This window comes from Antechinus flavipes, chromosome 2 (assembly GCF_016432865.1).
Source record: "Antechinus flavipes isolate AdamAnt ecotype Samford, QLD, Australia chromosome 2, AdamAnt_v2, whole genome shotgun sequence".
Lineage (NCBI taxonomy): Eukaryota > Metazoa > Chordata > Mammalia > Dasyuromorphia > Dasyuridae > Antechinus > Antechinus flavipes.
Window position 1 is genome coordinate 576,936,126 of NC_067399.1, and position 25,227 is coordinate 576,961,352.

At 35.2% G+C, this 25,227-nt stretch overlaps 1 protein-coding gene across 2 annotated transcripts in view; it reads left to right on the plus strand.

The window, feature by feature from the left end:
* Nucleotides 1–1,561: 1,561 nt before the first annotated feature.
* Nucleotides 1,562–25,227, plus strand: part of HDGFL3 (HDGF like 3) — a 190,152-nt gene continuing 166,486 nt past the window's right edge. For both annotated transcript variants that reach the window (XM_051981179.1, XM_051981181.1), the window contains exon 1: nt 1,562–1,728. In XM_051981179.1, coding sequence (XP_051837139.1) covers nt 1,645–1,728 — 84 coding nt within the window. In that variant the 5' untranslated portion in view covers nt 1,562–1,644. The remainder of the gene's footprint in view (nt 1,729–25,227) is intronic.

Consider the following 25,227-nt stretch of genomic DNA (forward strand, 5'->3'; position numbering starts at 1 on the left):
ACTGGAGGTGATGACATTTGAACCTTCCATCCCACAGACCGAGTTTTTGACTGCAAATGAACTAGATGCTTTCAAGAGCCCTTCTAGTTAGGAAATTCTGAGATCAAATGCTTTAAGATTCCAAAATAATGTATGTAAGCGAGGCACACAAATAGGACATTTTGCAGAAGAGACTAAAGCCCCAAAAGATTTTCATTTGCCCAAGGTCATATAGCTAGTAAGATGGTAAGAGCATAGTCCAGAGGTTGATTCCCTCTCGACTCTGTACTCTATAGGTCACAACATGTTGGAAATGGAGGGGAGGCCCGGAGGAGACGCTTCCTTTACTTCATTAGCTTGCCTACTGCTAATTCTGTTTGGGGTCCACATCCTAATCTTGGAGATGAAAGCCTGAAGAGACCATGATGGTCTTCTCTTGAATGTGCCTTGATGCCACTCTTTAGCAACCAAAACCAGCTGGATGGGACATGGGTGTGACCCAGTGTTGTGATTTTGATTTTATGGATGGCGCAGGAGAAGCCCTTGGAAGAAAAGGGGTGTTCTCCAGAGGGGTGGTGGAGAAAGGGACCGGGTGTTGATTGGAGGTGTGCCCCCCATGAGTTGGCTGGCAATGAGCAAGTGGGGAGTGGGAGCACAGGGCGACTTGATGAACGACTGGCTGGGCTGGGCTGCCGGTTGGGGAAATAGCTTCGGACCAAGAACAAAAGAGGAGCTCCGGCTAGCTAGCTCCCGAGTAGGCGCTCCAGCCCTGCTCCAGCTCCTGTTCTAGGAGAAAGGGGGAGGAGGGGGCCTGATGCGTAGCGGCTGGTGGGGGTGGGGGGCGCTCGGGTTTCACTGGGTAAGGCGACCGCGTACCTAGAAATTAAGCGGCCGAAGACTGCCAGCGCTGGGAGCAGCCGCGCAAGGAGCGCGGGCGGGCGGGCGGGCAGGAGGGAGGGAGGGAGTGAGGGGAAGGAGGAAAAGGAGGGGAGGGGAGGGGGAAAGGACGGCGGGCTGGGGGGTGGGGTGGGAGGGGGGATGCTGAGGGCTAGGGAGAACAATAATAAGACCGTGTTGGCGGCCGCTGCCCGAGGAGGAATTCGGAGCGGAACCCATCCGCGCCCTCTCGGGGCTGGGGAGGGAGGCCCGCCGCCGCCGCGGGGGGATGAGGCGGACTACGCGGCGGCTGTGACCAGCGGGCGGGCTCGCCTCCGCAGCTCCAGGAAGGAGTGTAGAGCCGCGGAGCCCGGAGCCGCTGGGACGCGCTCTCTCCTGGACGCCGCGGGGTGACCGCGCGGTGGCCGCTGTGTCCCCTCCCCCGCTGTCGGGGGCTGTGATTTGCCGGGGCCTGGTCCCCGTCCCCCTCCCCCCGCCTCGTCCTCCCGCCCCGCTCCCCGCCCCCTCCATCGCCGAGGCTCCCGCCGCCGCCGCCGCCGCCGCCGCCGCCGCCACCGCCGCCGGGAGAGAGAGAAGGCATAGCCCGGCCGAGCGCCGCCGCCCCGAAGCCGCTTCTCTTCCCTTCCCGGCCCCGGCTCCACCTCGCCCCGTCCTTCCCCTTGCTGTCCCGGCTCCGAGGCCGGGGGGACGCGCGGGGCGCAGCCCGCAGGGGGGCGGCCCCCCGGGATCTTCAGCGGCGACATTTCAGGGAAGCAGAGGCGACTCCGGATGGCGCGTCCGCGGCCCCGCGAGTACAAGGCTGGGGACCTGGTGTTCGCCAAGATGAAGGGCTACCCGCATTGGCCGGCCCGGGTGAGTACCGAGCGGGCGAAAGGGCCCCACGGGGGCCCTGCGGAAGATGTCTCTTCGCCCACCATTTTACCCCTTCTTTATGGCCGCAAGGACCCCCCTCACCTACCCACTCACGCACCCACCTGCCCTGCTTTGCACTCCTCGCTGCCCCCGCGCCCACCCTGTCCCTCGGCACCCGGAACCAGACGGATGAATCCCTGTCCCCGGTCTGTGTATTGAGAGCTCCAGCAGCCCCGATAGAGAGGCTAGGGCGGGGGGCTCGTTTTCAGTAAGCCAGAGATGAGAGCATGGTTTGGGGGAATTGGCAATACTGGGGGACTGATGCTTGTGGGGTGCACCTTCTCGTCCCCATCTTCCCCTCTTCCTTTCCTCTTCCCCACCTCTCACCCCCCCCCCCTCGCAGAGAGAGCAGCCATCCTTTCTTCCGTCTGTAAGTGCACCAGCAGCTTCCGAAGAAAACAACTGCCCTTCCCCACAAAATCTGCCTCACACCGGCAGCAGCCACAGGCCTGAATTGTGCCTCTTATTCCAGAAAGTATCTGATGATTAGGGAAATATACTTGGGAAGACAAGGCCTATAAAACAAGCCTATTTTTGAAGCATCAACTCTTTCCAGGGTTGTTCATAAATATCCCAGGTTCTAGGCAGCCATCAGAGCAGATAGGAACAGTGCAAATGGATATCTAAACAAGTTAGGTAAATATTTGGAACAATATATCCCTGGTGTTAATCCAAAGAAAGATATGGGCTTCTTGGCAGTCGTCCATCTATCTTTCCATGCACCCTTCAAAATCTAGACTTGTTGAATTTTCACTGGGCACAGGTTGTGGTACAATATGTCAGTTGGACTACTAATTTGTATTTGGGGTTCATAATGCTATGTTCTCATCTTTCCTTTTAAATTGGCCTTGAATAACAGGAAGCTTGCAAACTGTCACTGAGTAAAAAGCACAATAAGCAATTTTTCACCTCGTTTATTATAGCCACTCCACACAGCAAGTTGGCTTTCCATGCTTCACTTTTGTCACCCACATACTCCAATAACCATTTGTGTATATGTGTTTTTGGCCCAGTGCTCTCTCTCTAGAAAGCATCTGAGTGAATTACATATTCATTGCTTTCCCATTTGATTTGTTCTATTAGGTGACAATGATTGATGCTGACTGTGTCATATGTGCTTTAATGAGTTGCAAATTATGCATTTTTTGGTCCTGTCTTATCATTTTGCAGTTGATAGAATTACAGTATCAAGAATACATTGAAAAGGAGGGTTAAAGAGTCTTAGATAATATTAGTCAACTCAATAAAAAAAATTGGGCATAGGGAAAGTTAGTTGTAATTAGAAAGTGTAATTCATAAAATATTCTGTCAGTCAAATGAAAAATGCAAAACAAGGAAATAAAATATACAAGTCAAAAAAAAAAAAAAAAAGGATATGACACCAAGGAGAGCCTAACAGAAACTTAGTGAAGTAGAAATAATCAATGAACAAAGGATTTAAAAAAAAAAAAAAAGAAATATCCTGAATAGAAGAAATCACTGAAATAAAAATGGGTAATAAAATGGTCATCTGTCTTAACTCATTTGGGATAGCATAGTGTGAAATGTCATTTTTCTTTTCCTTGTTGAAGCTATAAACTCCACTTAAAATTAAGTATTCACATTAGAGCTGCTATTTCTATTGCTATGTCTATTCAAATAACCATACTGATAAAAAAAAAATAAAGAAAAGTTTATTACAGTGGATAACCCTATAAAAACTAGGAGAGTAAGAAGTATTATTGTGGAGTATAAGAGCAGGGCAACCTGCATTCAAGTAGAGAAAAGGAGCTACAAAACTTAAAATGACAAAAAGGGAACTATGCATAAAATTTGTATGCCACTTTATTGAGTAGTCATTATTTTTCTCTGGTATGATTACAGAAATTATTCTATAATAATATTGCTTTTTAAAATGCTTCCCCCCCTTCCATATGGTGGGGGCAAGGAGAAAAAGATAGTTCCCTATAAGCTAAAAAACAAACAAACAAACAAAGGAAATAAATGTTAAAAAAAAAAAAAGCCATAAATACTAGAAAACCTACACATATCATCTATTATAGGATGTCAGTATCCTGGATGAAATTTAAAAAATGGGCAGAAGGAAAATAGTCTCTAGCATAGTATTTGATTTTGATTATTCTGTCATAAATTTCAGGGAAAATATAGCCATAAAAGAAATAAAACTATACTTTTCAGAAATTAATAGAAAAACTAGGAAACTAAGCTAGTAGGTAAAGGAGGTGGGACAGTGTCAGGAAGAAGTGGGAAGAAACAATCTATCCATCTATGTTGCAGTGTAAATCACCTTGTGAGTAGAAATTGGTTCTTTAAAAGTTCTGTACTTTGCTCTGAAGGCTTAGTAAATGATAATAATCAGATTCTTAAAGTATTGTTAAAGTGGAATGTGGAGTATAAGAAGTTCTAGGATAAAAGTGATTCATTCCAAGGAATTCTATGGTTATACAGGGAATCTCTCATCAGCATTAGCTTCCAGAGCTTTTATTAAGTGCTCATAAATAAATGTTATTCTTAAATACAAAAGTGAAAGCAAAACCATTTGCATCATCTTTGTGTCACTGCAGCTGGATCACACTAAGTGATGTAGGTTTGAGGGTCAACAAAGAAATACATGACAGAGGGCTAAAAAAGGAGAGCCATTTTTGTCTTTTTGAATATTGTGAACTGTGGGAGACCAAGAGATGAAAAAAGCAAGATCGATGGAGAGATTAAAATCTACAACTTGAAGAAGAATTATGAACCATCATAATCTCCACCATTACAGAATAGAAAGAGAAAGTAGGTGGTTTAAAATACTAATTGTAGGCAGAATAGGGTATTAACTTAGATATTATGATTTAATTAAGGATTTTATAAATAGGAAATTGCATTTGACAAATTTTTTACAAATTATCATGGGAATTCTGAGATTTTATGAATTTTTGATACTCTATTTTAACTCATAAGTCAGTTTGTAAAATTAGTTAAATGTGGCATAATTAATGAACAATATGAACATATAAAAATGTTGTGGATATAAAACTGAAAGAAGTAATATAAGATAATTTGATTTCATGCATTAATTTACAAATTTCATGAAGTTTTTCCAAGAAATCTGTAGGTTGAATGATGGTGGATAGTTAGAATGCTGGTCTTAGAATCAGGAGCCCTGATTTTTAAAGTTTCATCTAAGATAGTTAATAGTTATGTTGACTTAGCCTCTTGAAGGCTCAGCTCTCTAATCTGTAAAACAAGAATAATAGTATGTACAATACTTAACCTCACAAGATTTTTGTAAGGAAAAGTGTGCACAAGAATTTTGTCAGAAACGGTTTACTTTGCAAGCCTTTAAATCTACATAAATAAGAATTATTAGTTGAAGGATCTTACAAAATTAGTGAGGATATAATAGCACTCTTCAAATATTTGGAAGGTTGGCCTGAAAGGGGAGAACCAGGACCAATCCAGGGAAGCAAATTTAGGCTACCTTTGAGAAAGTCTTTCCTAATTATTGAACTGGTCCCCAAATAAAATGATCAGCTTCCCCTGGTCACTACAGAGCTTAAGCAATGACCAGATAGTTTAACTACTTGTCAAGTATGTTGTAGATAGGATTATAAAATCACATGGGTTCTTTGCAATTCTGGCTTTCTTTAATTAGAAAAAGACCTGGAAACTAGGGCTCATAGCACAAGGGAGACAGACATATACAATCATACTGAAGAGACAATCCAGAGTAGGGGAGAGGGGAAATTGGGAAGATGTAATGGAAAGTCAAAGACCTTTTGGCTTTGATCATTTCCCAGTACAGTCAGAAGCCAGGATTATGTAGAAATCAGAAATCAGATGGGACAGAATGTCAAAGCCATGCAGCTAGTCAGCAGGGCAGAATTAGCATGAACTAGAGAAAAGGGAACCTTGAAACCAAATCAGAACCCATGTTAGACAGGTAGGTCATCTTGTGTATTCTTTCAGCTATAGCAAGAACCATTTTTTAAATGGTCTTTAAATAAATGGGTAGCTTAGGGTCTGTACCCAGAAAATCATTAACTTGCAGCCACTCACTAAACTGGGAAAAGGGTGACAGAGAAAAGTACTAATATCTAAGTCACTAAATGTACAAAGAGACAGTTACTATGCATTGTGAAGCATCTTAAAACACATCAAGCTCATAAATATTATGTTTCAAAAGTTAACTAGTATCACCAATTCTTATTCTTTGGAAAGCCTTTCATTGGATAGAATACTTTGATTTTTCAAGGATTTATATATCTATTACTAATGCAGACTGTGGGTCTTAGATCTTTTTATGAGTTGTTTTGATTTTGTCTTCTGGGGATGAATTATTCTGTATTTAGCTAGGCTGGTGTTCATAAAGCAGACATACAGTCTGTGTCTGGGTCTATACTCAAAGCCTTTCCAATTTTTAGAGTTTCTGTCCTCCTGGCATAACCTTTGGGAACTCATAGTTACTTCTTTAACACAAAAAGGCATCAGAATATGAATTACTGAAAAAATGGACAAGATGGTTCAAAGTTTATGGTTTTCTTGGTCTTCAAAAGAGCCATAGAGATAATCCAATAGTGATAATATCTTGTAACGATTTCAGGTTTTTAAAAGGCTTTTATAGGAAACAGTCTAGTAATGGTCACCTTCAGTTAGTTTCATTTATTCAATTTATTAAAGACCTAAAAAAAAAAAGCAATTTATAGTGAATTGATAACCAGTTGAGTTGCAAATAATTCACTGGAAAAAAGTAAAATAATTCACTTGAATTAGGAATCCCATTTATGTGAACAGTGACTTCTACAATTAGAGAATCCAAAAATTATATTCATTTCAGTTCCAAATATGAAAATCAATTTTGATAAGGAAGGCAAATTATGTTAAGTTTTATGACCTGTAAAGCTGATTAAATTAGGGTTCCAAAGTGTTTTTTTTTCCTATACACACATACATATATCCATGTACACATACACATATACACATATGTATATATCACATCTTCCAGATCAATGTGATTATTTAATTGTGAGGATGTTAATGCTATGAAAACTTATCAATTACATGAAAATTAAATCTCTAAACTATATTTTCCCTACAACAGTATATTATTTCCTGTCTTCTTTATCACTATGGTACTTAAAATTAATATTCTGTGAAATCTTTTGTCAAATTATTTGTTTGTATCTTTTGGGTTTTATATTACTTTGGGTTTCAAGTATAACAGATGGTTTAATTTCTAACTAATATTTCAATGCATATGTGATCTAATTAATGTGGGTACTAACCATATCAACATATTATCTTTTAAAACTTTGATCTATGTCTTCTTGTGAAGTCTCCATGATGGTTCTATCTTATATTCTTAGGGTCTTCCTCTTGTTCTCTTGACATTACGTAGGTACCGATGCAGCTGGTAGCCATCCATCTATTATCTCTCTTCCCATATCATCTTTTTTGATCATATGTCCTTTTAATGATAACTTTTATTCTCTTTGCATCCTCCTTGGTATTTTATTGCAACCTATTTCTTTCAATCACATGTTTATCCTTTGCCTCTGAGTGTCATATAATTTCCATTCCTTAGAGATTATGGTAGTTCACATTTTGCATCCATGTAACATTATTAAAAGAACATTTGTGTTTTTAAAAAAGAGAGAAATTTTTTTTCAGGAAAAAACATTTGAGGTTACTGAAAACACCTGCATAGTTTCTCTAGGGCAGACCAGGCTGCTTCCTTTTCTCCTGTTTAGGGCACAACATAATGTCCATTTGCAATGTTACATCTATAGACGTTGACATAAACATAGATATGAGTATAGATCTGTACATACAATTAAAAATAATAAAAATGATAGCCAACAATTATATAGTGCCTGCTATGTGCCAGGTACTGTGTTAAGCATTTTGCAAATATCTCATTTGACCCTCACAAAAACTTAGGGGGGGGTGGTACCCATTTTACAGATGAGGAAATAGAAAAAAAAGTGGTGAAGTGACTTGCATGGGGCCACACAGCTTTAAGTATCTGAAGCCATATCTGAACTCAGCTCTTCCTGACTCCAAGCCCACAGCTCTGTCCTATCTACTATGCAATATATATACATCAGCACAGTCATATATCTAATGGACTTGTTTTATGGGCTGTTCATCCCAGTTCATGTTTTGATCTGGACAATAGGCATTTCTCATACATTTGAGGACACAAACTCTGAGTTATTTTGGATTTTATTTAGGAAATTGTGCAGTGTTCTGGGGCTTGATGCAATCTGTCCAATGTCATCTGAAAACTGCAACATCTGGTGGACCTCATCAATCATAAGAATTCTCTTCCATTTGAATTTTGCAAACACTTCTGGCGAACATACATCTCTTTTATAGCTCATTTGGTAATGATAATCAGATAATCAAGATTCTCTCAGTTGTTGATTCTATCTAGTAATCATTTGTGATCTTAACTTATTCATGAGAAACGCCTTGTTGGAGAGAACACTTTAAAGAAACATTGTGTCCCATGAATAAATGCTTTCTATATAGTCAGTATATTTTATATAGTCAGTCAGTAAATAGTAAGGATAGTGAAATCTTGTATTCTCCACAACTTTTAGCCAGTTTTATGACTATTTAAGTTGTTATTTGCTTTAGGATATCATAGAGAATCTACCAATACTCTTCTTATATTTTCATCAAGGATGCCCTTGACACATGTGTAAATTATTTTCATATGGAATGGTAATTTTTATCTCCCCTTTTTGGTACTAATTATGTTTGTAGTATTTTTCAATAGTTTGATATCTTCCCTTCTCACAGATACCCTTTTTAATTTTTTTATTATAGCTTTTTATTTACAAGATATTTGCATGGGTAATTTTTCAGCATTGACAACTGCAAAACCTTTTGTTCCAACTTTTTCCCTCTTTTCCTCCACCCTTTCCCCCAGATGGCAGGTTGACCAATACATGTTAAATATAAGTCAAATACTACATATATATATATATACATATATATATATATATATATATCCATACAGTTATTTTGCTGTACAAAAAGAATTGGACTTTGAAATAGTGTATAATTAGCCAGTGAAGGAAATCAAAAATTCAGGTGGGCAAAAATAGAGGGATTGGGAATTCTATGTAATGGTTCATAGTCATTTCCCAGAATTCTTTTGCTGGGTGTAGCTGGTTCAATTCATTACTGCACAGATACCCTTTTTAAAAAAAATTTTCACTTTCCCCCAGTTACACATAGAACAACTTTTTACATTTTTTTTTAATTTTGTGTTCCAAATTCTGTCCTCCTCTCCCTCCCTTTTTCTACTCCCTGAGACAGTAAACAGTCTAATATAGATTATACACATCTCAAAATATTTTGAGAATAATAGTGTAGACGGGAGTACAGATGTCTTCTGTTTGATCTAGCTCATCACTTTTTTGTTTTTTTAGTGACATTGCTACTTTCTTACATAGCACATTAAGGATTATGATGTTAGAGTGCATGTTTCCGCTGTCATTGATGGAGAAAATAGTTTGTTATTAAAATCCAGACACATATTTTTTGCTTTCTATATCATCCTTCCAATTTCATTCTTAAATGCTCTCTGGATAATTTATTTCCATTGTAAATTTGTTTTTCCCTTGCCTTCTTGCTGTTTTTGGAACTAGTATTATATGTCATTCTAATTCATTCTCCTCAAGATTTTTCAAATAGGTTCATAGCCTAATTTGCATTGTACTTAATTGCCATTTCTGTTTGGCTAAGAAATAAAATGTTTACTAGCTGTAATGTTTGCTAGGCTTTGTTGTTCACCCCCTATTACACCTCTTATAAAAAATATAAATGAGTAATTTATTAGTTCTTATCTGTTAATATAGATTTAGTTTTTTGTGATGTCATTTGTATTGATGTTACTTTGCTTTGCCTACAGAATTATTTGATTTTAAATTTATTTTAAATTAAAAATATATTTCTTTTAAAACATTTTAGTGCTCTGCATTTAAAATTTTTAAGTCTTAAAAATTAGTGAAATATATTTGTATATAATTTGTTTTAAAGGAAGAAAAATTTTATGGTTCTACAATCTATTACTAGATGGTAATGGATTTTTGTCTTAATAGTTTTTCCCTTGAGACTATAATGAAGTTGTTCCATATTTTTCTGGGTTTCTCACAAGTTTTTTCACAAGTGTGTTTAAAATAGAAGATTTTTATGATCCTTTTTTGCTTCCAAATTTGGCAATTCTAAGTGTCCCCCCCCCTTATTCTCAGTACTGCCAAGCTTTTTCCTTTGCCATTTTGACTACTGTAGAACTTTAATTTACAATTTTAAGGATCTCCTTTCCTTCTAGGTTTGTCGTATATATACGATAATACTAATCTTTTTAATATTGTTTTCAGTATTTACTTATGCAATTCTGTTTTCTGCTTTTTTCTGTCTTCTGTAGCATTGTTTACCTCATTTTATGTCTACATCGAAGACCTAGAAACCACATTAAGAATTTGCTGAAGGAACTGGAAATGTTTTGCCTAGGGAAAAGAAGATTTGAGAATGACTTCAGAGTATATATAAGGCTTTTACTTGGAAGTGTGAATCACTTTGTTCTGTAATAGAACATAGGAACATAGGGAACATAGGGAAAAAAAGGATTAAAGTTACAGTCATTTTAGACTCAATACAAGGAAAACACCCCTAATATTTAGAATTGTCCCCAGTATTCCTTGGGAAGTAGTTGTTGCTCCTTATTAAAGGTCTTTTTGTGAAGACTGGATTGCCATTTGTTTAATGTTACAGAAAGGATTGTTTTACCAGTACAGGTCAGACTACATGGCTTCTGGGGGCCAAATTCTTGAGACTCTATGATCTTACAAAATATACTACAATAATTCAGTTATTAAAATGTGTACACACTTAACACAATCTCTAATGAGAGGAACTTTTTTTTTTAACTTTTTAGACATGGCATCTACATTCAAAGGACCTGGATTTTAATCCTGACTCTGCCACTTAGTGTGTGTCTATCCTTAGGCAAGTTACCTAAAATGGCAACATCCAATAATAAGCTTTTAAAATAGGAGACTTTACTTCTTTGAGGGCATGAAACCTGTTTATTTGAATTTTTGTAGCTGAGTTGACCATAATTAAAGTACAAAGGCCTGTTAGGAGTTGAATTCTTTATGTGTCAACAGAGAAAAAGCTTTAAAAAATTTTTTTTTCATTTTACTGTCTTGTTACTGAAATTGCTATAGCTGTTAGTTTTTTTTTCAAGTACCAGGATCTAAACTCTATCCAGCTCTATTGTATGAGCATTCTGGTGATAATCATTGATTTCTTTTTCCCAATGAATTATAGGGTGTTTATTCAGGTATTAGAAGCTTGTTTTTTCCAATTTTGTCCTGTTGGTCACTGACACTCACCAACTTATATTAGAGCACTTTGGAGCTGTATTTCACTTTTGTTCAATAGCGTGTCCTAATAATTATGGATCTCTTTTCTGAAGTGTATAACATCTGGAAAGTGTCTTGTTCCATGTAGTGTAAATTTACACCAAAGAGGATATAGTTATTTACTCTCTTCACATATTATTTTAAAGCTAATATGACTCCATAGAAAATGTTAATTATATTAGAAAATATTAGAAAATTAAAAGAATACCACAAAGGAAAAGGTAAAAAAGTGAAGAGACCAATATTTCTGATTATCAATTAAGAAGGTTATCTTCTGTTTGAACAAATCCTGGGAGTCAGGATACCTGGATTATAAATCCATTTCTTGTAATTGCTAAATGTAAGAAGTACACAAAGTCATTTAATTGTCTGAACCTCAAGTTTCTTCATGAGGGAAAGGAAGAAGATAATTTCTAAGGTTATTTCTAGCTCCTAAGTTCTCTAACTTGTTTAAGCTGACTGCCTTCAACTAGGTGATCATTATTTACTAATAGATCTTGAAACTTTACCAGGTAGATCTCCAAGCTATTCACACTTCTGTTATCCCCACCCATTAAACCAATAACCTTTTATGAAATTATTTACTATGTGCCAGACATTTTGATAGGTGCTACATACACAAAGACAAAAGTATAATAGTACTTGTCCTCAAAGAATTTATATTTGGGGGGGAATGAAATAGCATGTTTACAGAAAAGTAATACAGACTATTTACAAAGTTCAGATCAGGTAATTTCAGAGTACTTCCTATAACAACCAGAAAGGATAGAGAAAGGCCTCATAAAGAATGTAGCACTTCAGTAGAGATTCCAAGAGGTGAAAGAAAAAAGAGAATATATTCTAGTGATTGGGTATAGCCTATCAAAAACTAGAGATGGAAGATAAAATGTCATTTGCAGAGCACATTATAAGTAGATCACTTTGGCCAAAATGGAGGCTACATGAAAGAAAATGATGTGCTATAAGCCTGGAAAAGTCAGTAGATATCAGATGAATGGAGAGCTAATTGCTTAACGTAGGAATTTGTATTTTATCATAGAAACAATAGGGAGCTACTCAAGCTTTCTGAGTAGGAGAGTGATAATAGATCTGTGTTTAGAATTATCAGTTTGGCAGCTTTGCTGAAGATCTACTGGAAAAAAGGGAGTCTGTAGTCAGGAAGACTAGGTAAGGTGATTGACATATGAGTGGAGAGAAAGGAAGGGGTTTGAGAAATATTGTGGAAATAGGATGGACAACATATGGCAATCTATAGATATGAATGAAGAGTGAGGGAAAAGAAGGAATTGAGGATGACTCAGTGGTTGTGAATTAGTGTAACTAAAAGAGAAATTAAGAAAAAGAATTGGTTTGACAGTGAAGAAGATAATCAGTTCTATTTTAGACTTATTGAGTTGAGATGCTGATTGGTTATTCAGTTGGAAATGTCCAATAAGAACTTGATAATGAAGGCTTGGACCTCGAGAGAGAGACTGACTGTAGTGCTCTGGGAATTATTTGCAACAGAGATGATAGATGAATCAGTGGGATCTGATTAAATCATTGAGCAGTGAAGAGGAACCAGGACAGAAGTTTAGAATTGATTGAGAGTTGGGGTATAGTATGTAGAGCAGAACTTCTTAAATTTTTTCCACTCACAACTTTTTTTTTTGCCCAAGAAATTTTTTAGGTGACCTCAGTCATATGGGTATATAAAATAGGTATGCAAATCAAACATTTACTGATAATAATAACAGTTTCATGACTCCTACATTCAGTTAGAAAATCCCACATGTATCACACCCACAGTTTCAGAAACTGTGATAAAAATGATGAGTTAGTTTAAAAAAAGAAAGAGACTGAGAAGGATTGACCAAATATGTGGAAGGAGAACCAGGAGAAAACAATGTCAGAAAAATCAGATGGGAGAATGTACCCTTTGTCAGATGCTGCAGAGAAATTCAAAAGGCCAAGAAAGGAAGGGCCATCACCATTAGCAACTAAAAAAGCATTTACTATCTTGAAGAAAGTGGTTTCATTAAGTAATGAGGCCCAAAGTTAGGTGAAAGACATGATTTCTTTGAGGAGAGTAGGATCAAAAAGAGAAATTTTAAGGATGCGGAGACAGATCTAGGCATATTTGTAGAAAGGAGGGAAAAACCAATAGAGAAGACAAAATTAAAAGTTAGAGAAAGGATATTTGAGAGTACAAGCTGCCAAAAGACATGGAAGAGGAGGGGGTCTAGGACACAAAAGGTTTTGACATGTAGAATGCTCAAGGCAAATGAACCTTCTCTTCTCAGTGAAGGATGAGTTAAAAACTTTTGGAGAGAGGGACAAAGGATATGATGGGTAGTGGTAGTGAGTTATTTGATTGAAACATTTAGATAAAGGAGGAGGCTTGAAACCTGGGGAACTGGAAGGATGGTGGTCCCTTCCACAGAAATAGAAAAATTTGGAAAACAAGTAGATTTGAGGGGAAAGATAATGTAATTATATTACTATGCCTGTTTATACTCTGCTGTTCTCTCCTTCCCATTGAAAAATAAAAAGTATGTGGGGGAGGTAAAGAGAACTGATTCATTGTTCACTTTTCTGTAGTACAGAGCACACTAGTAATGATTAGGGAGGGTGTAATGATTCTTGGGATTGGGGATTGTAGTAGAAATTTGGATGAATGATTGGGTCAGATTAGGTTATATCCCTCCCACCTGGAGGGATCTGTGCCTGATGCAGCTATAAAAACTAGCCATAGAAGGAAGCTAAATGCAAGAATGTTAAAGGTGATGATGTGTTGGAGACAAATCCATAATTGATTATGGTGAGAGGGTTGGATGAGATGCATATTTCCATTTTTTATTTGGTTGATCATCCATCCCTTGGGATCATATAATGTTCCAGCCCCCAGTTTGGAGACCCCTGATCTATACAGATTGACATGATGGAAATATTTTCATGATCTGAAGAGATTAAGGTTCAAATCTCAACTTGACATTTATTATTTTTATGACCTTGAAAAAGTCATAACCTCAATTTTTTGTCTTTGAAATGGGAATCATAATGCTTGCAATATTTTACCTCATGGAATTGTTGTGATGAATATGCTTTGCAAACCCTAAAGTACAATATAAATTTGTGTTAATATTATAATCTGCATCTATCAACCGGCATACTTTGGTTTTAATGTTCACTGCCATATTTTCCACAATGTAATAGAATTTTTATTTGAGCAAATAATAAGTATAATACAAAAATTTCCAGTATGTTTGTTTTGTACCTTTTAATAAAGACTTAAATCAATAGTGAAATTTTAAAACAACAGTTTAAAAATAAGCAACCTGCAAAGTCCCCTTAGTTTATCCATATACCCTTATAAACTACACTTTTAAAATGCTGTCATAGAATCTTGGAGTTGAAAAAGACTTTAGAGGTCATCTATAAGAAGATATTGTTTAAGTCATATAGCAAGTTTGTGAAGAATTACCAAATTTCTCTGTATTAGATTCCTAAGCTAGGAAAAAAAAGTTTGTCCTTTGTAGCCTTTAGGAGTGTGTTGTGTGTGTAGACATGAAATAAAATATTTGTGAAAATACTATTAAAACCATATGAAATAAAAGACATTATTTTTCTTAGCAATTATTTGTTAATAATTTTCCAATAAAACCCAAAACCACTTTCCAAAAGGATTAGACATAGAGAAGGAAAATACTTATCAATTGACTGATTTTCTTTCACTATACAAGAGGTTTATGTCCCTTTTGACTTGTTTCTTATCTGGTATCCTGATCCCTGAACTTACATTTCATTTGAGGTACTTCTGATCATAAAAAAAAAAAAATCAGAGTGTGGGGAAAGATCGATGAAAGTCTGGAAATCTATAATGTGCCTAGCCTTCTCTTCAGTTTTTAAGAGTATCATAGAACAGACAAAGGGCCTTTAAATGAACCTCCTCCCTCCCTATTTCAAAGAATAAGATCTAAATCAGATTTTTTGAATATGCCTAGAATTTCACAAAACTATGTAAAGTTTGAGATGTTCATCTTATTAAATGTGGAAGAGTCAAAGATAATCCAAAGGTTTTTAAATATGTATAGGGAACTAGAGAATTCTGACTTTGGCAGTCTATTAATAACCTTTCAGTTTTTTATGTTGACAATATTTATAAGTGGTTAAACTATTAAATTCAGAAATAATAGCAAGTTAAAAATTTTGTTTTACCAAAGATTCCAAAAGAAAAAACCTGAAAAGATAATAAATTACATGGGGTGAAATTCTAACTCAGAACAGGGAAATAATCTGATCTACTGGTAACAGCTGTTGACCTATATTTCCTGTGTTATTACCATTGAAATAAAATATCTTAGTTAAAATATAATTTTGGATAAATTGCTAATTCGTTTATATACAGAGGAAACATTGTAATAAGTTCTTTTTAATTAATTTGCTATTTGGTCATTCAGAAAGTAGAGTGAGCATTGGGTAAATAATGAGTTCTCATTTTTATTTGTTACACTGACTTGCCTAATGAGATTTAGGATTTTGAAAAAAAAAATTGATAGTTGGTCCTGTCTTAGGTAATGTGAGAAGATTAAGCAAATCATTTTTATAAAGTCTTTGCTTGAACTTTGGAATGAGGTACTTATTGGTTTGTTTCAATCTAATTTTGTAGATCCCTAAACTAGGTCCGGGTGGCACCAAATGAATTTATGTTTCATGTACATATGTAAGAAAAGAAGTAATTGAGACCCTTGATGTGATTAATTTTCACATTTGGTCTTGGCATATTTTCATTACATTTTCCACTGGAACACACACACACACACACACACACACACACACACACACATTTGAAACCACCCACTTTTAAACCAGATGTTAATGCCATGATAATAGAAAAATCTATATTTGGTTGGACCAAAGAATCCACTGTTTCCATTGACCTTAAACAATTAGGAAAATAAATACCTCTAAATTCTCCTAAATTGAATTTTATTTATGTCATTCATGAACTTACTCAAATTTTTTTGATGCCTTCTATATACAAAAAATGGATAACGTTTGGGAGTAATAAACTTACAAATATTTAGAACCTGCAATTACCATATGCTTACTAGAATATCATATTTTTCTTTAGAGTCCAGAGGGCTATCCTAGATTTAGTTAGTATATTATCTCTAAGTCTGGAAGGTTGCTAGGGAAGCTCTGTGAGGTTAATATTTCCACAGGTTAAATATGATCAAGTCCTTGTGAAGTTAAAGACTTCCATGCATCTAGAATTGTTATTTATCACAATAATTTATTTATTTCAATTATTTAATATTATTTAATGTGGTTTATTTCAAAAATTCAGTTCTCTTATTTCAATATTTCATTCTCAATGGATTTATATGTTAATTTTTATTTCATTATTTCTTGCTTCTAATGGGTTCAACAATTATATATAATGAAAGAACTTAACTTTAATATTGGTGAAGTTTGAAAATGTAATTTTCCTTCTTGCATCTATTTTCTAATTGACATTTACAAAAGGCTGCATTTTCTTGGAAAAAATATTAAATGGAGGTATGTGGACATCAAAAAGATTTATATGTAGTCATACAGTGGATCATTCTGGTCATTGAAGTATTATAGCAATGCTATTACTGACAATAATTATATTAAAGTACTAAGTACTTTATTTTTTAGTATAACAAAACTTTTTATCATATAACCCATTTAACATAAACATATACATAGAAAAGGTAGATAGGTTCAAGTATTCACTTGTACTATAGTATATAGTAAACCCTTCAGCTTGCCAATTGACTTGTATATTTAATTTTATCATTTTGAGCTCCAAAGCAATTAATTCGATAGTTTTTATTTGTAAAATTCCAACTTTTTCTCATTGACCAGTTGACTCAAACCCCATTTTGAATGACCAGGAGAAATCTTTTTTCTAATAATACTCATGAAGAATTTATTAGCAAGTAAATTCAATAATAAAAATATAACTTTTTAATATTTTGGCAATGAGAATATTTACATTTAGGTTTATTTCAAACTCTCAGCATAATAGTAAATTGCTCCTTTTCCAGAAATACAATTTGAACATTCCTCACTTTAGATACAAATGTAAGGTCTCTTAAGAATTTTCTTCATATTTCTCCTTAAGGTTAAAGTTGAATTTACTCTCTTAGGAAATAGGTTGTTAATCCTTTTTTCTTTGTCCTTAATAGTCATCACAGGAAAATCTTTCCATGATATAATATACTTACCAGCTCCATACAAACTCTTTTTAAAAAGTATTTTATTGTAACTTTATTTACAAGACATATGCATGGATAATTTTTCAGCATTGACCTCTTACAAAACCTTCTGTTCCAACTTTTCCCCTCCTTTCCCCCACCACTCCCCTTGATGGCAGGTAGAACATTACATGTTAAATATGCTAAAGTATATGTTAAATGCAATATATGTATATATATCCATACAGTTATTTTGCTGCACAAGAAAAATCGGATTTAGAAATAAGGTAAAAATAACCTGAGAAGGAAAATGAAAATGCAAGCAAACAATAACAGAAGGAGTGGAAGTGCTATGTTGTGGTCCACACTCATTTCCCATAGTTCTTTCACTGGGTGTAACTGGTTCTCTTCATTACTGAACAATTGGAACTGATTTGGTTCATCTCATTGTTGAAGAGAGCCATATTCATCAGAATTGATCATCATATAGTATTGTTGTTGAAGTATATAATGATCTCCTGGTTCTACATATTTCATTCAGCAACAATACACGTAAGTCTCTCCAGGCCTTTCTGATATCATCCTGCTGGTTGTTTCTTACAGAACAATAATATTCTGTAACATTCATATACCACAATTTATTCAGCCATTCTCCAATTAGTGGGCATCCATTCAGTTTCCAGTTTCTAGTCACTACAAAAAGTGTTGCCACAAACATTTTTGCACATGTGGGTCCCTTTCCCTGCTTTAAAATCTCTTTGGGATATAAGCCCAGTAGTAACACTGCTGGATCAAAGAGTATGCAGTTTAATAACTTTTTGAGCATAGCGCCAAATTGCTCTACAGAATGGCTGGATGTATTCACAACTCCACTAACAATGTATCAGTGTCCCAGTTTTCCTGCATCCCCTCCAACATTCATCATTATCTTTTCCTGTCATCCTAGCCAATCTGAGAGGTGTGTAGTAGTAGCTCAGAGTTGTGTTAATTTGCACATTTGTTAATTTGTTAATTTTTCTGATCAGTAATGATTTGGAGCATCTTTTCATATGGCTAGAAATAATTTCAATTTCTTCCTCTGAAAATTGTCTATTCATATCCTTTGACCATTTATCAATTGGAGAATGGCTTGATTTCTTATAAATTAGAGTCAATTCTCTATATATTTTGGAAATGAGGCCTTTATCAGAATCTTTATCTGTACAAACTCTTAAAAAGGTTTTTCTTTATAACATATTAATTAAGACAGTTCTGACAAGGAAAAGTTTGTCATCTTCTTCTTTTTCCTCTCCACACATTCTTCAAAAATCCTCAGAAAACAAAGTACATCTACACAATCTATGACTCCATTGGAAGAAAAAACTCATAGTAAGACATTTTCAACTGAGTAATAGCAAAAATTGATTTTCTAGAACATTCCTCTGAACTCTTAAAGAAATAATAAAGTTTACTAGTGTCTATAGTCTGTGGACAGCCAAATGAAACAGATGTTATATATGTATATTTAGCATAATATATGAAATATATATTTTAGATAATGCATTGAGCATATTATATGGTATACACATAATATTTTGCATAAATTCTTAAATGTTATCTCATCATTATATACTATATATGTGATATATGGCATATTATACCTAATAATATATAATGTTTATATACACACATGTTCATATATGTGTGTATCTATTTATTGTAGGGGGATCTCTGATGATTACTTTATTTGCTTTAAAAAAGTGATTTTCAGAGAAATGGTTGGTGTGGCAAAGGCAAGGGATGCCATCAAACCAGATGTGGAATATTGCTCTATCTATTTGTTATTTTTAATAGAGACAGTGGCAGGACCATGGGAAATATTTAACTGTAAAAGGTACAGGTGATATATGTAACCACATATTTAATATGTACAGAGCACTATGCTAGGAACTAGGGAGATATATGCAAAGTTTAAGTAAGACATATTCTATTATAGTGTCTATTATAGCTAAGTGCATTAGAGATATGTAAAACAAAATGCTCTTTTTGTCAGGAAATTTTTTAGAAATTGCCAAGTGCGAAAGTAGAAAAAGAGAGAATGGAAATGGCCAATGACTGGCCTTTAAGAAAAATCACATTAAGGGGACAGGGAGCAATGGGAACAATAATTATAGATCCAGAGAAGAAGTAGTTTTCTACTTTAGATATTTTGTAATTTTTCACATAATACTAAAAATCTTTACACATCTAAAAAATAAAAAACCCTACTGAACCTGGAAATTATAACAATATATAATAATATTGTACTCAGAAGTTGTCTGCTTGAATAAAGACATAAAAATAATTTTCAGAAATTGCTCTTAAAGACTATTTTGATTAGTCATAATTGCCAATGACCGTAAAGTAGTAATGAGAAAAGGACACATATGTTAATGTCTTTCTTATCTTGGTGGTACAGACTAGATTATTAATCCATTAAATATTTGTTCACTCCTCAAGAATTTTTGAAAATTTCCATCTTCCTTGATATCAGCCTCTAGAACTCTTCAGAATAGTAATATGTTTGGAGAAAGAACATTGCATAGGGACTGAGATCTTGCTCTCATCTACCATTAGCTAACTTTTCTGGGTAACCTCATCTATAAGTTGAGAAGATTCTTTCTAGTTATTTCTAGTGCTATCTCTCTTGTCCTATGAAGTGGAATTATTTTTTCATCCAAGATTATAAAATCTTGAAGTTTTAGAACTGGGAGTGATTTTAGGGATCATAGTCCAATCTTATTTTACAGATGAGGAAACTGAGGTAAGAGAGATGAAGTGACTAGCTTGAGTTCACATAGGCAGGATAGAGCAGAGTTAGGATTCAAATTCATATCATGATTCAAGATCTGTTTTTTCCCTACATTCCATACTATTTCACCAACTTCTTAGAGCTTTATCATAACATTTTTATTACTGAATCCTTAAAGTTGATTATTTTTGAATAATGCTGAATTAGACTATTTTTTTTTCAGAATCACTTCTAGAATATTCCACTTAAAAAAAAAAGACCATTATGTTTCAAGGACTTCTGAATCATTCCCCTTATGCTTTTTGTGATTTTAGGGAATGCTAATTTTTTCTTTTTGCTTAAACATCAGACAAATTATTTTATATTTTCATGAGGTGTCTTTCAAAGATGTTGACATGTTAGCTAATGATCTGGTCACTAGATTGAAGATTTGCTTTATATCAAATACTACCTGACTAAAAATATATAAGAATTAAATTGGTAGAATTGTGTATATTGGAAAAAATTCTGACTAGAAGTTTATATGGTCTATACAAAGCTAATCTTGCCTTCAGTGCTTTCACTGAATAACTAAAAATTATTCATCCATATTAATGAGTCAGTACTGTATTGAGTCTGCTTATGATCAAGATTGTCTAACACATAATCTTTTTAAAAAAATGATAGATTAATCTAATATGCTGGAGATCCATATTGACCAGATGAATTAAACATTAATAGAAACCATGGGAAACTTCTTAAGTTTGGGCCAACGTAGACTTGAAAACTCCAGCGTTCTGAATAAATCAGACCAAATTCTAGGGATTCCTTAATTTCTTGAGTTTTTTTAACCTCAGAAATATCTTAGATTCTATCGGAATTAGGTTCCAGACCTTTCCCTTAAGAAAACTGTGGATAGAGTGAATTTCTGTCCACATTTGTATATCTATCCTCTGAAGATCAGCTTTACTAAAATTATATTTTATATGCAGAAGTAGAAGAGGATATAATAGGGAATAGTGCTCTCATAATAAAGGAATCTAGTTATCTCCTTAATGCAATTTATGACTAGATTGTAGAATGTGTGGAAGGGAATAGAAAACAATGAAACTAGAAAGGAGGGAAGGACTGAGCTTCTAGAGAACTTTAAATGGCAAACAAAAGATTTTATATTTGATTTGGAAGATAAAACAAAGGTACTGGAATTTATTGAATGGGAAAAGGTGTTATCAGATCAGAAATATATTTTAGGAACATCAGTATGGCAGTTGTGTGGAGTAAGGAAAAATTTGATTTAGGAGCTGTAAAGATTGAGTTAGCGAGCCTGGATACCTTAGAATCAGCCTGAGTCAGGATAAGCAGAAGTCCTTGGTCTTTATTCTTGGTCCTTGGGGATAAGAGTGAATTAGATGTACGCATAATCTCCATGACCTCTCCTCTTTGTCTCTGGCCCAGAAGTGACTCTGGCTAGTCTTACTCCACCCCTAGTCCCTCCTACAATTCTCTGTAAATACCAATTATCAATCCAGCACAGAATAGTGGGAAGGGCCATTTTCCAAGCATATGCTTATAGAGTATTGTCCAATCTGTAATTAGCCTTAAGTGCTCAGTTGTCCCACCTCAGTGTATTAACTCAAGAATTTCAGCCCTTTACAGGAGCAATTAGAAAGAAGGCTATTGACAAAGTCTAGGCAAGAGATAAGAGGGCTTGAAACAAGATAGTGATTGTGTGAGTGGTGAAAAGAAAGTAGAAGTCAAAAATGTTGCAGAGAAAAAAAATCCAAGATTTGGAAATTGGTTGAATATATGGAGTGAATGAGATAGAGGAGTTTAGAATGTTACCTGTGTTACCTCAACTGTCTACATAATGATGATAATAGAACTTATGGGAACTTATGAAATCATCAAGTAAGAGAGATCACATGGAAAAGAAAGAGTTTTGAAGTATTTCATTTCAATTGAATGGTGAAGTCAGAAGTCAGGTTGAAGAGAGCTTAGAATTGAGTGAGAGAAGAGTAGGCATCAATTGTAGCCTGTTTTTTCAAGAAGTTTAGCTGAAAAGAGAAGGAGAAATATAGGACATAGTTGTTGGTCATGGTAAGATGTAGTGTGGGATTTTTAAGGATCAGGAAGATATGGGGATATTTGTAGGTAAAAGGAAGGAATTGTTAGGTAAGGAGTGATTCATTTCCCACTAGCTCAAACTCCTTGGACTAGATTCTACATGCCCCTATGAAAACTTAACTGGAAAGTCAATCATCATATGAGATTGCATCAGCTTTGGTATTTACTCCTCACTAGTACCTTCAGTGTATCTTCTGCCCCTCTGATAGGATGGCTGGAAGGTAAAACAAAGAACTCTTTCCAGTATCATTTAAAGAGAGCTTCTAGATAAAATATCTTTTCATTTCTTACCATCTTGCCTTCTGGGAACTGGATTCCTCAGCGTCTTTAGGAAAACTCACTATCAGGAATGTTTTCATCCTGTAAAACTGAATCATCTTTGTATGTATACCTTGGAACGCACTCCACTACATTTCTATATTTCTTTCCTAACCTTCCTCATCTTGGTTTTCATTTTTTTTTATGTGTTGTCTTCTCTCATTAGATTATAAATTCCTGATGGCAGGGACTATCTTTGTTTTTCATATTTTCACCACAGTTTCTTAGCATAAGGCCTGGTATTAATTAAGCACTTAATAAAAGTTTATTTACTAAGATCATGGATTAGAGAATAGGAATTATGTGGGGGCAGTCTTCTGGAGAAAACAAAAGAGATGATATCTAAGATACATATGGAAGGGTTGCCCTTTGCAAACAGAAGGACCATATCATCATTCTTTTGAATGAAGGATGAAATGGGGGCATGATGTGAGATGAATGGGAAAAAAGAAGAAAAGACCTCAGTGAATGATCTCCTTTTTGGGGAGGGGATGAAATAGGAGATGAGATCCATAACACAGAGGATGACATGAGAAGCTTGAGAAAAGGAGAAAAGGTTTGGAAAAGCTATTGTTTTGAGGGGTATAGAGAATCAGTAATCATTTGAAGAGGAGTAAGTAGGCTTGTCTTGTTCTATTGAGAAACCAGTTAAGATTAGGTAGCATGAATTAAAATAAAAATCAAGAGTATGATGATTCCATTGTGCAGCTGAGTGAAGCATTCCACTCACTTCCCTCCTACGCCATCACCAGTAATCTAGAGTTCTGAGTGAAAAATGCTTGCGGTTTTGGAAACGGTGACCAGATATTCGGTGTTATCAGAATGAAAGCAGATGTCAATATGTCAGAAGTTGCAAGGAATGAGAAAGAGGTTTAAGGAAAAAAAGATGTTTGTTAATTATAGAGCAGTATTTCCATAGAATACAATGAAAGAATTGTGAAGATCTGGTGTGGGGCACTGGGGAGAAGCAGTTTTGGGGCAAGTTGGAATAGGAGGGGATAGCTGAGGTGGGAAAGGAAATTTATTCTTTGGTAGTAGCTTTGGGTAGACTCCAGACAGAGTTAATAGTGAAATTTTATGGAGAAGGCAGTTTTAGTAATGTCTTGGTTGTATGTTAGGTATAATTAAGTACTCAGAGAGGCATAGAATTTCAGTGAACATAGAAAGCAATGTAATAATATTTACTAGCACTCTGTAAATCCTAAAGTGCTTTCCTCCAGTTAATTTTTGAAGAAAGCAGTGAAATTTCTCTAGTAACTAACATAGTGTCTGGCTCATAGTAGGTACTTAATGATTTTTAGACAAGGAAACTAAAGTTCATAGATTAAAAGAGGTTAAAAGAGTAGACTGTTGTCACACACTTAAGACAAAGCCAATATTCAAATTAACTCACAGTTCAGGACTCCCTACCATACCAATATGCCTCTTACTTCTGTGGAAATATGAGCTAGCTAATGAATATATTTCCTCTGATGATACAGAACCTGTCATTGCCTCTCTATCCTAGCTGATTCTTATACATGTTCTGTTGTAAGTTTACCACTTGCTATATCTGAGACCTCTCTCAAGTTCTTTTAACAGTATTTGGATATCAGTGAATCATGTGCACTTTCTCCTGGTCACATTTTTACTGTGTGGCTACCTACCTGCATTTTCTAATCATGGTTTTCTTTGATGACATCCTTTGTAATGCTTCTCCTATGAAATCCCTTATTTGTAATGTGTTGTGACCTATCACTTTCTACCATGCACCTTTCGATTGTCTTTTGGACAAGCTTCAACTTGTCCAAAGTTGAATTAAATCACTACATTATTATTAAATAGTGTAGTGATTCATAATTTAGCTTTAAAGTTAAAATATATTTATAGTTGGTAAGATAATTCTGCATTAATATCTAACAATAGTAATTAGTGCTGGAATTAACATAATGTCTGTTTGGATATCTGTGTAACTTGAATGTGTGTATAGTTTTAATTTTCAAGCAGACCAATTAGAGAAAAAGTCAATTTGGACAATATCCATATAACATCAGATTTCACAGTTTTAATCCTTCTAGAACATAAGTCAGGGTTATATTCATAATAGAAACTTTTCATTGTTTAGATAAGTGTCAGAGCAATATGAATCCTGTTTTAGATTTAAAACAAAGAAGAAAAATCAACTTACATGTTCATTAAAAAAACACAAAGAATGTTCAATACTAAACTTGTTATTGGGAATGGGTATTCTGGCTTACTGACTCCATTTAAGAGAAGTATCATAAACATTCTAACATGGTTTACCAGTTTTGGGAAATTAAAATACAATAAATATACTTAACACTGAAACTACATTGAATATGGTTTTATCTTTGGTGAATTAGATAAAAACTAACTCGGTTCTTAGTTATGATAAAATGTTATGATTGGACAAGAATGCACACTTTGGAGGAATAAAATGTCAAATGACAAGATTTGGTTTTTTAAGCGTTGTGGGATGAGTTATAGGACAAAAGAAGTTAGATTAAACAATGTAGAAAAACACTTCAAACAATTAAGCTCCTTAATTCACAAAAATAAATCAAGAAGAGTCCAGAGAGGTCCCCCTTATTCTATAAATGAGGAAACTGAGACTAAG